This window comes from Chrysochloris asiatica, unplaced genomic scaffold (assembly GCF_000296735.1).
Source record: "Chrysochloris asiatica unplaced genomic scaffold, ChrAsi1.0 scaffold00069, whole genome shotgun sequence".
Lineage (NCBI taxonomy): Eukaryota > Metazoa > Chordata > Mammalia > Afrosoricida > Chrysochloridae > Chrysochloris > Chrysochloris asiatica.
This window is the reverse complement of record NW_006408587.1, coordinates 14,350,376-14,365,721: the sequence shown is the minus strand read 5'-3', so window position 1 is coordinate 14,365,721 and position 15,346 is coordinate 14,350,376. Positions and strand designations below refer to the sequence as shown.

Sequence of the window (15,346 nt, the reverse complement as noted above, 5' to 3'; positions counted from 1 at the left end):
AACAACAACAACAACAACAACAAGGCTCACCCACTGACTGTGTAAACTTGAACAAATTAGCACACTAGAACTGTTTTCTCATCTGTTGCTAGAAGTGGAATCTGATGTCAACTGGAGTCTTTCAGCCCAGGAGAGCTATACTTGTAGTCTCATTTCTGCTTTATTTAAATATTTCCACAAGTTTCTAAAGGCCTATATTCTATCACCTCTGATTTCTGCTTCTACTAAATGAATACTTACATGTTACAAATTGTAATGAACCGCCACAGTACCTTGTGTCTGCTTGTTTTCATAAAGCCTGATGTAGACTCATATGAAAGTCAGATCTTCTCCACAAGGCAAACATCTTTAGATTGCTTGATACTTCTCATTTGTTTTAAAAGTCCTTAGTCACCGCCCCACAATTCCACCTTAGCTTCTCCCTTTCTCATTGCTTCCTGCCTCCTCTTTGTTTCTCAGATTCTTTCTTCCATTCTCTTCTCCTCCCTCCTCAGAACAAAAATTAAGTCCTCTTTTTATTTCTCTGAGTATTTAATAATTTCTTTTGTAGCGTTGGCTCTTGATAATTATGCGTTCAAGGTATTATCTTCTCCAAATGACTTACCAAAATTTTCCATACACAAAGGCAGTTTCCCAGCCCTTTTTCAGCCTATGTAGTCCAACCTCTTCTCTGTCTGCACCCAGTCATACTGATTAGCTTCTCCGCTCCACTTTCCAATTCCCAGTCAATGTATTTTGTTTCAACTTAATTGTTTGGAGGAGTGCTGGTGTGGTGCTGTGGGTTAATGTGCTGGACTGCAAAGTCAGTTTGAACTGCAAGGTCGGAGGTTCAAGCTCACCAGCTACTACTCTGCTCAAGCTAAAATGTCTCTTAATTAGTGGCAGCATCAATTGGATCAAGTGTGGCAACAGTAGTGAGGCTGGCCTAGGACCGGGCAGTGTTTCGTTCTGCTGTGCATAGGGTCGCTATGAGTCAGCACCTAACAACAACAACAACATACCTATGTTAACATAAACAAGTACTAGTCATACTCCATGACTAGTACCTAGTTTTATTTTCAGTAACAATTCAATAAATACTAGAATAAATCTGACAAAGTACCTAAAACACGTGGTAGGAATTCAGGTCCTTGCTAGTTAAATGAATGCATGCAATAAGAAATTTAGAAGACATACAACACTTGTGGCAGAAGTAGTGACCCCGGCCTGGAATGCTGCCATTTAGCTTCCCCCTTGCCTATGTGTCAATCATATGAGAGAGACCTGAATTCTAACTTCTCAGCTCTACAGTAAATGTATGACCTCAGCGAGTAAGTTCAGTGCGCAAGGCTTGTTTTCATCATCAGTAAAATGAATGCCCTGGGTTCAATGATCTCTAAGGTAGATATAGTTGAGTATAGTTGTTCCTAGAAAAGTAATACAGAAACATGGAAACAAATATTCAAATGGTGTGAAGGGCACCTAATAAGTAAGTCTCTTTACTTACTTGTAGGCCCTTCTTCTCAGAAGAGGTCTCTTTAGACTAATTCTCCTTTATTCCTCTGAATAATATACTTATGCCTCTATTTTAAAATGTGATATTTTGAAGGGTATCATTTTTTTCCCTGTCATTCAAGATAGGAACTTAGTTTATTACCTTATCCTATATTTTACAGATATGTGTATTTTAATGATTTATATCCATTTGCTTTATTGCTTTAATAGACTTTGTTGTTTATGCTTAATGCTGTCTTCATTTTCCTCCACTCCTCCCTCTTGTTTTCCCTAGGTTCTGTTAAATCCAGGGCTTTGAACCAGTTTGAATGGGGGTTCATTCATGGCTGATGAAGCAAAATCTGAGCAGACGGAACTTTTTAAGATTTAGGTCATTTGGAATGGTACCCGGTGATGGTGGTAGTTGTGTGCCATCAAGTCAGCTCCAGCTCATAGTGGCTCTATGTAAGGTTTCCGAGGCTGTAAAGCTTTATGGGGGCAGAAACCCTCATCTTTCTCCCAGGGAGCATCTAGTGGATCAAGCTGCTGATATTATGGTTAACAGCCCAACCAACCCACTACCCCACCAGGACTCTTTGGAAGGCTAATTAAAATAGGAGAAATTAGGGGTTGAATTCCTAAAATGGGACACTCAGAAGCAGCATAGTGAGCCTTTCAGGAGCTGATGCATGACAATGGATGCTTCCAGGACTGTGAAGAGCAACACCCACCTTACCAGCCACCATCTTTGAGCTGACACCATTATTTTCAACTCAGCCTGGCAAGTGATTTGGTTGCAATGCAATGTGCATGCTGCCCTTGTTTTCTATGAGGGAAATTAAATTTCTAGGGAGCCTTTGACCTATAATTGTTCCTGTTCTGGTTAGCAATTGAGTTCACCAATATTTACAATCACCAATTAAAAAAAAAAAAAAAAGGTGGTGCTTCATCAGCCATGACTGAAGTGGGATGAATCAGTTCAAACCTCTGGTTAAATCATTACTTCTATATTTTCTTAGGTTATAATGTGCAACTCTGAAATTTTTAATGTGTTTCTATGCCTTTTTTAGAATTTCCTAAATTTAAAAAAATTGAAGACAATGAAGTATAAGTCTGTGACTATTGTGCTATAAATCTAGACAGTGAGATGGGATGTGGAGAGCAAGGCATAGTCGTTCTACTTCACCATAGCTGGCCTCTTGGAGAAGAAGATTTCAAGCATCAAAGTCACATTGATGCTTTTTTACTACCTTGCATATGTTGCTCAAAATCATGTGACATTTTAGCTTGTATCATTTTATGATCCCTTTGAAAACAAGAGCAGAAAAGTAAAATCGGATGAAAAGTTTATAGAATATCTTCTCTTTCAGTTGTAGCTACTGCCATCACATAGTAGGACTGTTGAACAAGATGCACTTCTTGGCATTCAGCTTTTGAGATGTTTTGCTTGGTGGTGGTGATTTGGTTAGAGAGCTAATTTTGTTTTAAAAGCTATTATTTTCTTTATACAAATACTCTGGGGAGTAGACAGCTGGAATTGTTGCAAGGCAAGAGGTGTATGAAATTTTGTCAGATTCTTATACTTGTATATTTTAACAATTAATTTATTATTTTGTCTTGTATTTAAGAAGATGGAACTGTGTTTCCCATAGTTCCGATCAAATTTTCTCTCATTTCCATGGACAGTTGAAAGGTTGTTCCTTCTCAGCCCTGCTACTAAGACATCTAGAGGAGCTACAGCAAGGCTGTCTGGACACAGGTCTTAGTAGGTATAGGAGGCAATGAAGAGTGATTGGGAAGAAGCAGCACCAGAGGAGGCTGTGTGAACATACTGCCCTTTGGCTGCCTGGCAGTTGGCCTGAAAAACAAAGAAGAGAGAGTAGATGGAGTTAGAGTAAGCCAAAGCCCTCTGTTTGATGACCTCTGCTTCTCATTTGAAACCAGCTACACCTTCATTTGATTTTTGTTTTGTTTTGTTTTTTTACAGTGAAATTGCTGAATATGGCTACTGATACCATGCCATTCTTCTATAATATGCCATCTCCTTCATATCCCAATGTTCTGAGCATTTCTTGGGCAAACCTGAAGTTTGTGTCAGTTACTGGGAAACAATACTGAACCACCACTACCCAAAATCAAGATTGAGAAATTCCTACTCATATAGCACTCTATAGCAAAAACAAAAAAAACGCTTATTTGAAATATTTTCCATTTCTACTTGTATTTGTCTAAAAGAATAAATATTTTATATGGTTTGCAATCAATAGTATCAGAGTCCTGGTATGGCGCTGTGGGTTAATGTGCTGGACTGCAAAGTCTGTGTGAACTCCCAAGGTAGGTGGTTCAAGCTCGCCAGTCGCTCCTCAGAAACCCTATACAGGGTCGTTATGGGTCGAAACTGACTTGAAGGCACTTAACAATCATAGTATCATTTCATTCTCTGTGTGAGTTCCAACTAAAAGTAAATTCAAAATTATGAAATTTATGATAATGTTCAAATGCCACCTACTGGTAACCAATCTTGAGCTCACTAGTGCTATTGTTTGCTCTCTCCAGGACCTATTTCTACAGCTTATACCAGTGATTCTTCAAGTATGGTTCATGGGCCATCAGTATCACCTGGTTCAAGTATCATCAGTATCACTTGTTAGACATGGAAATGTTCTGACCTCATCCTAGACCACCTGAATCAGAAACTTCGGTGGTGAAGCCCAGCAGTCCGTCTTTTAAAAAGCCCTTCAGGTGATTCTGATGCAAGCTCATGCTTGAGAACCACTTTCCCAGATGATGAACACTGTTTGTGTGGGGATAGGCTTGAGACCTTTCACAATCCCACCATCATCTTAATTATAGCTTCCCACCTCAGAAGCCCTGGGGAGCAGGGGGTGTGCTTTAGGACAAGTACTGCAAATCCACCAGCCACTCTGTGGGAGGAAGATGAGGTGTTTTATTCCCATAAAGATCTATAGCCTTGGGAACCCATACAGAGTTGCTTTGAGTTGGAATCAACTCGATGACTAGGTTTTTTGTTACTTGTTTTTCATCAGCCAGGCATCCATTATCACAAGGTAAAGTTGTTACGTGCCTTGGAATGGGTTCCTACTTACACCAACCCTGTAACCAACAGAATGAAACCCTGCCCAGTCCTGTACCATTTTCACATAATTCTTAGGTTTGAGGACATGTTTTGCAGTCATTGTATTAATCCATCTTGTTGAGTGTCTTCCTCTCTTTTGATGATCTCCTACCAAGAATGATGTCCTTTTCCAGGGACTGGTCCCATCTGGTAGTATGTCCAAAGTGCATGAGACAAAGTCTTATCATTGTCCCTTCTTAGGAGCATTCTGGGTGTACTTCTTCCAAAACAAATTTGCTTGCTATCTGGTAGTCCATGTTGTAGCTGTTGTTAAGTGCCATCAAATCGGTTCCAATTCATAGCAACCCTTTATAGGGTTTCCTAGGCGTGGCCGGTGAGCTTGAACTACCAACCTTAGTTAAAATTGACTTTGCAGTCCAACGTATTAACCCACAATGCCATATGAGTCCATAGTATATTTAATATTCTTTGCCAACACCATGATTCAAATGCCCCCGTTCTTCTTCAGTCTCCCTTATTAATTATTCAACTTTTTTATGCATATGAGGGGATTGAAAATACCATGGCTTGGGTCAAGTGCACCTTAGTCCTTAAGGTGATATCTTTGCTTTTGAACATGTTAAAGAGGTATTTTGCATCAAATTTGCTCAATGTGCAGTACATCGTTTCATTGCTTGACTACTGTTTCTGTGAACATTGATTGTGGACCCAAGTAAAATGAAATCCTTGACTATTTCAATCCTTTCTCTGTATAACACGATGTTGTTTATTTGTTCAGTTGTGAGGACTTTTGTTTTTTTTATATTGAGGTATATTCCATACTGAAAGTTGTAGGTTTGTTTTTTTTCTTTATCAATACGTGCCTCAAGTCCTCTTCACTTTCTGCAAGCAAGGTTATGCCATCTACATATCACAGATAGTTAATGAGTCTTCCTCCAATCCTGGTGCTGCATTCCTTCTCATATAGGTCAGCTTCTTGGATTATTTGCTCAGCATATAGATTGAATAAATATGGTGAAAGGATACAATACTGACCCACACCTTTCCTATTTTAAATCAGGCAATATCTCCTTGTTCTGTTCTAATGACTGCCTCTTGGTCTATGTACAGGTTCTGCATGAGCACAATTAAGTGCTCTGGAGTTCCCATTATTTGGAATGTTGATCATGCCTTTGCATAGTCAATTAAACACAGGTAAACATCTTTCTGGTATTCTCTACTTTCAGCCAAGATCTATCTCTAAAATCTCATGTTTCTCCCCTGGCTCTGAATTACTTTTGAGCTCCTCAGGGTCTTTCTTTCTTTTAGTGCCTCATTAACAAACTTCTGGCTAAACTTGATTCCTTGCCCAGACTTCTCTAAGTTAAGTGGGGCTATCACTAAAATTCTTCATTCTTTCCTCTTTTTATTAAAATCTTACTCTTAACCCTGCTATTTCCTATTCAGATTAATCTGAATCTTTCTGTGTGCTTAATAGAGCAGCTAGGAAAATTCAGGCACTTAGCTTAAGGCACCAGAAACACAAGCTCACATTTCAGCTGCATGTTCCCTGGTGCTTTGTGGTAATGTCTGACCACAATGTCTGGTCTATGTCTTAGCCAACTCCTTCAAGAGCTATTCTAGCCTTCCCCACTGATAGTACTGAAATCTCCATGCCTGCTTGTTCTCAACAGATTTCCTTAACTGTAATAAGTTAACAACTGTTACATCTCTTCATCTCCACAAAACTAATTCCAACCCACTTTCTTCTTTTCTATTTTTCCTCCTTTCTAAGACAACTTAACACCTGTATTTTATGTTTAGTATCATGCAATCTTATTTCTATAAGTCCTTGTCCCTTCAATTATGCCCACTCTCCTCATCTTTAATCCTTTGTTTATATCGAAACATGTCCAGTTCATTTCTATTTGACTATATTCTAATCTCCTTAAGAACAGAGACTAGGGATCGAGGCATAGTTTGAAGAGGGGAAATAATACTAAGATGCTTGACTGTCTTACATATATTGGTTTCCCTTGCCTACTATTGTAAAATGGACACTTGAGTAGTCTAGAAAGGAATGTCAGGAAGCATGATTACAGAAAGCTTGTAAGCCTGTCTTCAGCCTATAGCTGATTGGAGAACCTAAAAGGAGTTCTAGAACTTGCCCAGTGAAATAGGCCTCCTGTGGAGCCTTTGTAATGTATAGGACCTTAGGTGGAATCCCGAGCCCCATTGAGAACATTCAGAGGTAGAACATTCCCACTAGAATGGACAAGCAGACCAGCCTGGTACAGCTATAGTGACAGAAGATACATCTTCAAAGAAAGATCATCAGGAAAAACCCAAAGCAAAAATGGCAGTATGACTGGCTACTATAAGAATAAGCAAGTTGTTCGCCAGGAAGCAATCAAGTTTCTTCAGGACAAACCCCACTCTAAGACTGAAACTCAAAGGGAACACATGAGCAGGCAGGTAAGCTTGCTGGCAACCACATTGGTCTACTGGTGAGTGGAAGATGGGAAAAGGCAGCAATGAAGAAATTGGCTGAGTTCAACCAGACTCCCATTGACCTGAAGATGAGAGAGAGAAGAGGAAGGGCTGCTTGGTGTGGTGTGGCACACTTGGTGTGGCACACTTGGTCCAAAGTGAGCTGAGCGCATGGACAAGGACATAGCCACAAAGGGCTAGAGCTGAGAGTGAAGCATCCAGATGATATGAAGTGAGAGGAGGTGCACAAGAACACCCAAACTTGCAGATAGTACCCACTTGACCTAACCTCAGTGGCTTGATAATCAGAACTCGACTAGAGGAAGATAAAAAAAAAAAAAAGAAGAAGAAGAAAACAATTTTTGATAAAGGAAACAAGGGTAAGTTGCTGCAATTTGATGAACTTGACCTATACTCATGGAGGTAGTAACTCGAAATACAGAGAGGGAAGGAGTCTTCACATCAAGTATCAATGCTGTCCCCTCTGTACACAGGTCAGATAGGAATGGGCAACTTAGACATTGGCTACTTAAAATGTTGTTGTTGTTGTTAAGTGCTGTTGAGTCAGTTCTGACCCATAGCGACCCTGTATAGGGTTTCCGAGGAGCAGCCGGTAAGCTTGAACTGCTGACTTTGCAGTTCAAACAGCTTTGCAGTCTGGTGCATTAACCCACAGCACCACACCAGGATTCCTACCTAAAATGAGGAGGTAATAAAGGCACGAAGATTACAAGGTTTCAATGGCGAGTTGAGTTTAATAGTGTGTGGGGGAAGAAAGAGTCCCCACTGAATAGTTTTCATCTTGTCTAGATGGGTCTGGTGAAAAGAGATGGGGATAAGATTCTTAAGATTCAGTAGTGAGTAATTGTTATCATGACTGATTGCAACTCTTACAATTATAAAGGTAGAAGTGTTGTAACAAAAACAGGGGAGTAGTTAATCTTACAGTCCAGAAACAAAGGACCCTAAAACCATCAAGAGAGAAGAGTAGAGGCAGAATGTGAGACCTTATCCAGAGAAGCAGCATATCAGGGATGGAGGCAGAGATGGAGACATGGAGAGAGGGAGCAGCTGAGGACTCTAGATTCATGGGAAGAGAGGAACTGAGAGCTGGTGGCCAGGAGGCAGACTTGCAGAATGTGTAAATTATGGTGGTGTAAATTATTACATATGTCTGAGTGTTTTTTTGTTTGTTCTTTTTAAAGAACTAAAGTGAATAAAGAGAAATACTGTTAACTGGTGGTACATGGAGGGGATTATAATCATTGTAATGACACAAGGTGTATGACTGTTGAATGTAAAACTGATAATCTGCCCTGTAAACTTTCAGTCACTCCACAATAAAAACCTTAAAAACAAAACAAAACAAAACAGAGACTATGTCTGAGTTATTAACTCCAAGGCTTGGCTCATAGTAGGTTTTTAAAACTAATAGTAATTGAATAAAAACCTCTTTTGGACTTATTTATCTTGTTAAAATTTTCAAGTCTCTTCCTGACAAACTTCTTGAATGTGTAACCTTTCCCTTTCTCTCTCTATTAAAAGTGTTTTGTTGAGGCTCATGGATGTGCTCCTAAATGCTAATCCCAGCAACTTTCTCAGCCTTTGTTTTTAATCTGTCTGTAGAAGATTTTTTTAAGACTTTTTTCTAATTCTTCCCAGATCCTTTTATTCATCGTACCATATTATTATTGCTTTTCTTGGTGGCTTCTCCTCGTCCCAAAATGAATTGTGTCCCAGGTTCAATCCTTAGTTTTCTTCCCTCTGAAGTGTTTTTGTTGGAATTATCCTTCAATCTGCTGTCATCAGCTATATTCCTTATGTGAATAACTCAAAACTCTCAATAGCTTTAACATTTGCAATGAGCTCTAGTGTTACATTTCAAATACCTAGTAGACACTACTTGGAGTTCTGGTGTGACACTGTAGGATAAGAACTGGACTGCTAGCTACAAGCTCGGGAGTTCAAACCCTCCCACCATTCCTTGGAAACAATATACAGAGAGCGTTGCTGTGAGTCAGAACCAATTCAACGGCACTTAACAACAACAGCAGTAGACACTACCTGAAGATAACTTTATGGCCTAAAAAACAATAATGCATCCCTTTGAGGGAGAATGAGCTGTAGGAATTAACTTAGTCAAGTAGATAAGAAGTAATAGGGTCTTACCATAGCCCGCTTCATAAAGGCCTCCTGGGTTGCCTTCTTGTTGGCAGGTTTCCCACTCCAAGCAGCAAGTGCACTGGCCTGCAGGGCCCGTCCATAAGAGAAGCTTAGTTTCCAGGGCTTTATTAGAGGGCAAAGATTGATGGCATTGAGGTTGAGAGTGGCATCCTCTTCACTCATGCCACCGGACAAGAAGCAGATACCTGGAAGGGGAGAAGTCATTACATTGTAGAAGGATGAAGCACTGGGGACATAGTGGGTTACACACTGGACTATTAACCACAAGGTCAGTGGTCAAAATCCACCAGTCAGTCCATGGGAGAAAGATAAGGCTTTCTGCTCCCACAAAGATTACAGCCTCAGTATACACAGTGGCTATGAGCCAGAACTGACTCAGAGACACACAACAACAAAAAGTTTATGTACCCTGCTTGAGAAAACAAGCTATGAATTTAAATGCTGTATCTCAATGCTCTGCTGAACTTTGGGCCAGAGAAACGAGTTTGATTTTGCTTGGATTTATTGGTGAAAGGGAGAAGAACTTTAATAAATTAGGAGGACAGTAAAAATTTGAGGGAAACAGAGAAGAATTGTCTTTGTGAATTTGGGTAGACTCTATCATGGACTGTCTATGAAATAGTGTATTTCATGGATAGAAGCTACTCCTGAACAAACACACATGCTTGCGTCACTCCGTTAAATGAGAAGAGCTAAGACTTCAAGTTAGATAAGAAAGATGATCTTACCGGGAACAGCTGCAGGAACAGTGCGGCGGAGAGCTGTGACGGTGGCCATAGCCACTTGCTCTGGACTGTACTTCTTGGTGCAGGCGTGTCCAGCAGTCACCATGTTGGGCTTAAGAAGAGTGCCTTCTAGGTAAACATGATGGTCATTCAAGGCCTTGTAGACAGCAGCTAGAACCTTAGGGATGAGAGATTCAAACAGGTGAAACCTAGAGCCAGCCTTAGAGTCATATTATCTCTGTACACCTCCACTACAGAGATGAAGGAATGCCCACATATTATTAGCCAGGGCTTCCTAACTAGCCATGGGACTTCATCAGGGCAGTGCATTGCAAACCATAGCCACTGAGCACAATAAAGCTGCCTTATCCCTACTACCCCTACACTAGCTGACCCTGACTCCTTTTCATTGCTCTCTTTGGTTGATGCTACTTCCTTTTTGAGACTGCCTTGGTTTAACTGGGGACATCTAGACTTGTCTCCAGCCACTCCTTAGAAACCCTATGCAGGGTCGCTATGAGTTGTAACCCACTCGATGGCTCTTCACAACAACAACAAAGACTGGCCTCCACTCTCCATCCCATAGAGTAGTTGTACAAACGTACATTTTAGAGACAGAAGTACTTTAAGCACTCATTTTACTTATGTTTGCAAGGGAAGAAACCGAGGTCAAACTTCCTTATTCTCTCACTGTGTGTGAGGAGAGCTACCCTCTTTTATGTATACTGTGGCAAATTCAGAAACTCAGATGTGAATGCAGTACTTTCTAATTGCATTTTGTTTCATGTGAGCTCACAGTTCTTACATGCAGGACCATCAAAAAGCTTGTGGAAACATGGAATGAAAAGATAATGTAATTTTTCCATGCCTTTTTGAAGCCCCTTCTTATGTAGTTTACATAAAATGAAACTAAGGTCCACAAAGACAATATGACTTACCTACCTAAGATCCTACAAGCCAAGTTTTAGTACCACAATCTCTGCTTTTTTCGTAAGGAGCATGCCATGTGCCAAAACAGTGGAGGATGGATTAATATCTCCTTAGTTTCTCAATACTACATAATGATCCTAACTTGTAGAACATTCCAAATATCTAATAATTATAACAGCTATTCCGAAAACAAGACTTTGCAACTGGCATTTTGAGGTACACCTTCAACCCTTTCCTTACCTTTTCACTAACATATTGGCAGTGTTCCAGGTCATGGTCCCCATCAGGAATGACTTCTGGTTCAACAATCGGTACCAACCCATTCTAAATAGGAAAAAAGGCAGGGACAAAAGTCAAGCAGTGCTCACTATGATCCTTTCCTTAGAAGGAGGTTTGTTCAATAGTTGCAATTCATTTGTAAAATGAAGCCCTTATCAAGATATTTGGAGTCTGGTGTGGCGCTCTAAGATAATGCACTTGGACCACAAGGTTGGTTTGAACTGTTGGGTCAGTGGTTCAAACTCAACAGTTGCTCCTCAGAAGCTCTGTACCAGTAACTATGAGTCGAAATCAGCTCAACGGCACTTAACAATAACAACAAATCAAGAAATATAAGAAATACAATATAGGTGACCCAAAGGCAAGTTAAAAAAAAAAAAAAAGTTGATGGAATGGCTACTGAGCATTTGTGACTTAATCAAAAACAAAAGAAAAGAAATGAGGCAAGAATCTTGATTTCTGAAAAAGAATGTGGCTAAAAAAGAATGTTGTCGTTGTTAAGTGCCATGGTGTCAGTTTCAACTCATAGCGACTCTGTATAGGGCTCCTAAAGGGTGGCTGGTAGATTTAAACCTTGCGGTTAGCATCCCAGTGCTTATCCTACAGTGCCGTGATAATTTTTATATTTTATTCTAGGGACGATAACAACTACCCTACAACCTAGCTACCACCCTTTTAAAGAAATCAGCCTAAATCACTAAGAAAAATGTCCCTTGTGTGGTTTAATTAAGGATTTTAAGCAGTGCCTGTATTTCTCATGGTATGGCACTATGGGTTAATGCAATGGAGTGCAAGGTTGGTTTGAACTGCAATATTGGTAATTCAAGCTTACCCACAGCTCCTTGGAAACCCTATACAAGATTCTTATGAGTAGGAATCAGCTTGAAAGACACTTAACAACAACAATAACAACATATTTCTAATCAGAAATCTCAGATTCCCTCAACTCTAGTAAGTGCTATATCATTCTCACAGAAGCAAATGAGACTTTAGTTGGATTCCCAGGCTCTTTAACACATGCTGGAAGTCATTGGCATCAAGTCATTAAAAACATACATTTAAAGACAGAAGTACTTTAAAATCTCATTTTAGTCCACTTTGCAAAGGAAACTTGCAACCAGAAGGTGTTTGATTAGAACTAGGTCAGAACTAGATTCCTGGTGTGGCACTGTGGGATAAAGCACTGGACTGTATGGTCAGTTTGAACCACAAGGTAGGCAGTTCAAACTCACCACCTACTCCTTGAAAACCCTATACAGGGTTGCTATGAGTCAGAACCAACTTGCCGACACTTAACAACAACACCAACAATAGTAAGTCAGAACTATCACCCTTCTGCTAGGGGCCTAAGAGGATCATGTCTTAAACTTTGTGGAAGCTACAGAGCAATTGCCCTGGTCTCAAGGGTCTGACACTTTTAAGACTCAACTTTATAATGATTTGATTGTGGGCAATGGCCTTTTGTTCATGGCTTATTGGAGCTCCTGCTGGCTTGCAGGACCAAATCTTTCCCTCTCATACCTGACTACAGTAAAAACTGCAAAAATTTCCACCAAGTTATAATGAAAAAGTGAAAGAAAGGTCTATGTGTGATGATAGTAAAATTGGAAAGACAGGCTTTAAAGGAAATATTCTAGTTCAGTTCAGTTACTGCTGAGTCAACGCTGACTCATAGTAACCCCATGTGAGTTAGAGTACAACTGTTCTCCACAGGGTTTCCAATGGTTGATTTTTTTGGAAGGAGATGATCACGACTTTCTTCTGAGAAGTCTCTCAGTGGAGTAGAACCACTAACCTTTCAGTTATCAGCCAAGCACTTAAGTACTTGCACCAGCCAGGGGCTAAAAAGGAAATGCTAGTCTAGTGTTTTTTAGCCCAGTGGGAAGGCAGACTACCTGCTGACAGATGCTGGCATAGCGGGCCAGGGCATTGGCATTCTCCTGGATAGCAAGGTTGGATGGACAGTGGTCAGCGATCCTCAGCACAGCACGCCACTTTCCAAAGTCAGCGCCGTCCTTCTTGTACTGAGCACAGCGCTCAGACAGGCCATCAAGCCCTGTAAGTCACACAGAAAGACAGAAAGACTTTTTTGAATCCTTGTCCCTCATCCATAAGGCATCTGCTACAGTGACTTAGCATTCTGTCAGCAGAGCTTGAAAACTGAAAATAACCAAGCTAATAAACATTTCTAGGCAAGGAGACCTGGATGGAATGAATAGGGATTTCATGTACATGGCTGATATTCCTTAATTAGAATGGAAAGAAGAAAAAAAATTTAAGTGTTTACTATGTTCTAGGCATAATTCTAGACATTTTGCATACCTTATCTAATTTAATTACCATAACAACCCAAATATTCAATACTATACTCATTTTCCAAGGGAGCTCTGGTAGTGTAGTGGTTCTGAATTGGGCTGTTAACCTCAGGGTCAGCAGTTCGAAACTACCAGCTGTTCCGTGGGAGAAAAATGAGGCTTTCTGCTCCTGTAAAGATTTACAGCCTCAGAAACCCTGTAAGGGTCGCTATGAATCGGAACCAGCTCCACGGCACACAATAACAACATACTCATTTTCCACCACTTATCTGTCACTTTGTCATACTGTGGTGGCTTGTGAGTTGCTGTGATTCTGGAAGCTATGCCACCGGTATTTTAACTACCAGCAGGGTCAGCCATGGTGGACAGGTTTCAGATGAACTTCCAGACAAAGAAAGACTAGGAAGAAGGAGTGACGAACTACTTTCAAATATGTAGTCACTGAAAACCTATGAATAGCAGAGAAACACTTTCAGATATAGTGCCGGAAAATGAGCCTCTCAGATTGGAAGGCACTCAAAATGTGACTGGGGAAGAGTTGCCTCCTCAAAGTAGAGTTGACCATGATGACGTGAATGGAGTAAAGTCCATGGGAGTAAAGCCTGCAGGAACTTCATTTGCTGATGGGACACCACTCAAAATGAAGAGAAACAGCTGTAAACATCCATTAATAATCAGAACATGGAATGTATGAAGTATGAATCTAGGAAAGTAGGAAATTGTAAAAAGTGAAAAGGAGCGCATAAACATCTATATCTTAGGCAATAGTGAGCTGAAATGGACTGATATTGGCCATTTTGAATCTGACAGCCACATGGTTTAGTATGCTGGAAATGACAAATTGCATTCATTGTCAAAAAGAACATATCCAGATCAGTCATGAGGTATGCAACGCTGTCTGTGATAGGATAATATCCATGAGCCTACAGGGAAGCCCAGTTCATACCACAAACAGGTCTATGTTGGACGAAGTGCAGCCAGAGTGCTTCTTGGAGGCCAGGATGGCCAAACTTCGTCTCTCATACTTTGGGCATATTGTCAAGAGGGACCAGTCACTGGAGAAGGATATCATGTTTGGTAAGGTGGAGGGTCAGAGAAAAAGAGGAAGACCCCCAGTGAGATGGATTGGCCAAGTGGCAGCATCGATGGACTCAAGCGTGTCAATTGTGAGGTTGGCCCAGGATTGGGCAGTATTTCATTCTGTTGTACATAGGGTAGCTATGAGTCGGTACCGACTCGATGGCACCTAACAACAACAATACTCATTTTGGAGTCTTGGTGTGGCGCTGTGGGTTAATGCGCCAGACTGCAAAGCTGTTTGAACTGCAAGGTCAGTGGTTCAAACTCACCAGCTGCTCCTCGGAAACCCTATACAGGGTCGCTATGGGTCGGAATCGACTCAACAGCACATAACAACAACAACAACAATACTCAGTTTACAGATATAGAAACAGACTTCCAGGGGTTAAGTGACTTTATCAAGTTTATATGACTAACAAGTGACAGAGCTGGAAATAACATTTTCATAAGGTATTCAGTGCTGCAAAATGATTTAAGTTGTGACAGAACCAGGATTCAATACCACATGTGTCGAACATAAAGCCTGGAACCTTTCCACTCTATTCCAGCTAGACTTTTCTCTAAAATGAATATTGTTTCAGGTACACACACCTTCTCTGTGCAAGGCACTGTGATGAATCCGTTTTGTACTTTAACTAGTTTAATCCACACAAGTTAACTCTACAATGTAGATGTTGTTGTTGTTGTGTGCCGTGGAGTCGGAACCGACTCATAGCGACCCTGTACAGGGTTTCCGAGGGTGTAAATCTTTACGGGAGTAGAAAGCCTCATCTTTCTCCCGCGGAGCAGCTGGT

The 15,346-nt window shown here is 40.6% G+C and overlaps 1 protein-coding gene across 1 annotated transcript in view; it reads right to left on the bottom strand.

The window, feature by feature from the left end:
* Positions 1–3,235: 3,235 nt before the first annotated feature.
* Positions 3,236–15,346, bottom strand: part of ALDOB (aldolase B, fructose-bisphosphate) — a 19,185-nt gene continuing 7,074 nt past the window's right edge. The window contains exons 5-9 of the mRNA XM_006864710.1: positions 13,053–13,213; positions 11,119–11,202; positions 9,952–10,126; positions 9,209–9,408; positions 3,236–3,331 (exon numbers count right to left, since the gene is read on the bottom strand). Coding sequence (XP_006864772.1) covers positions 3,236–3,331; positions 9,209–9,408; positions 9,952–10,126; positions 11,119–11,202; positions 13,053–13,213 — 716 coding nt within the window. The remainder of the gene's footprint in view (positions 3,332–9,208; positions 9,409–9,951; positions 10,127–11,118; positions 11,203–13,052; positions 13,214–15,346) is intronic.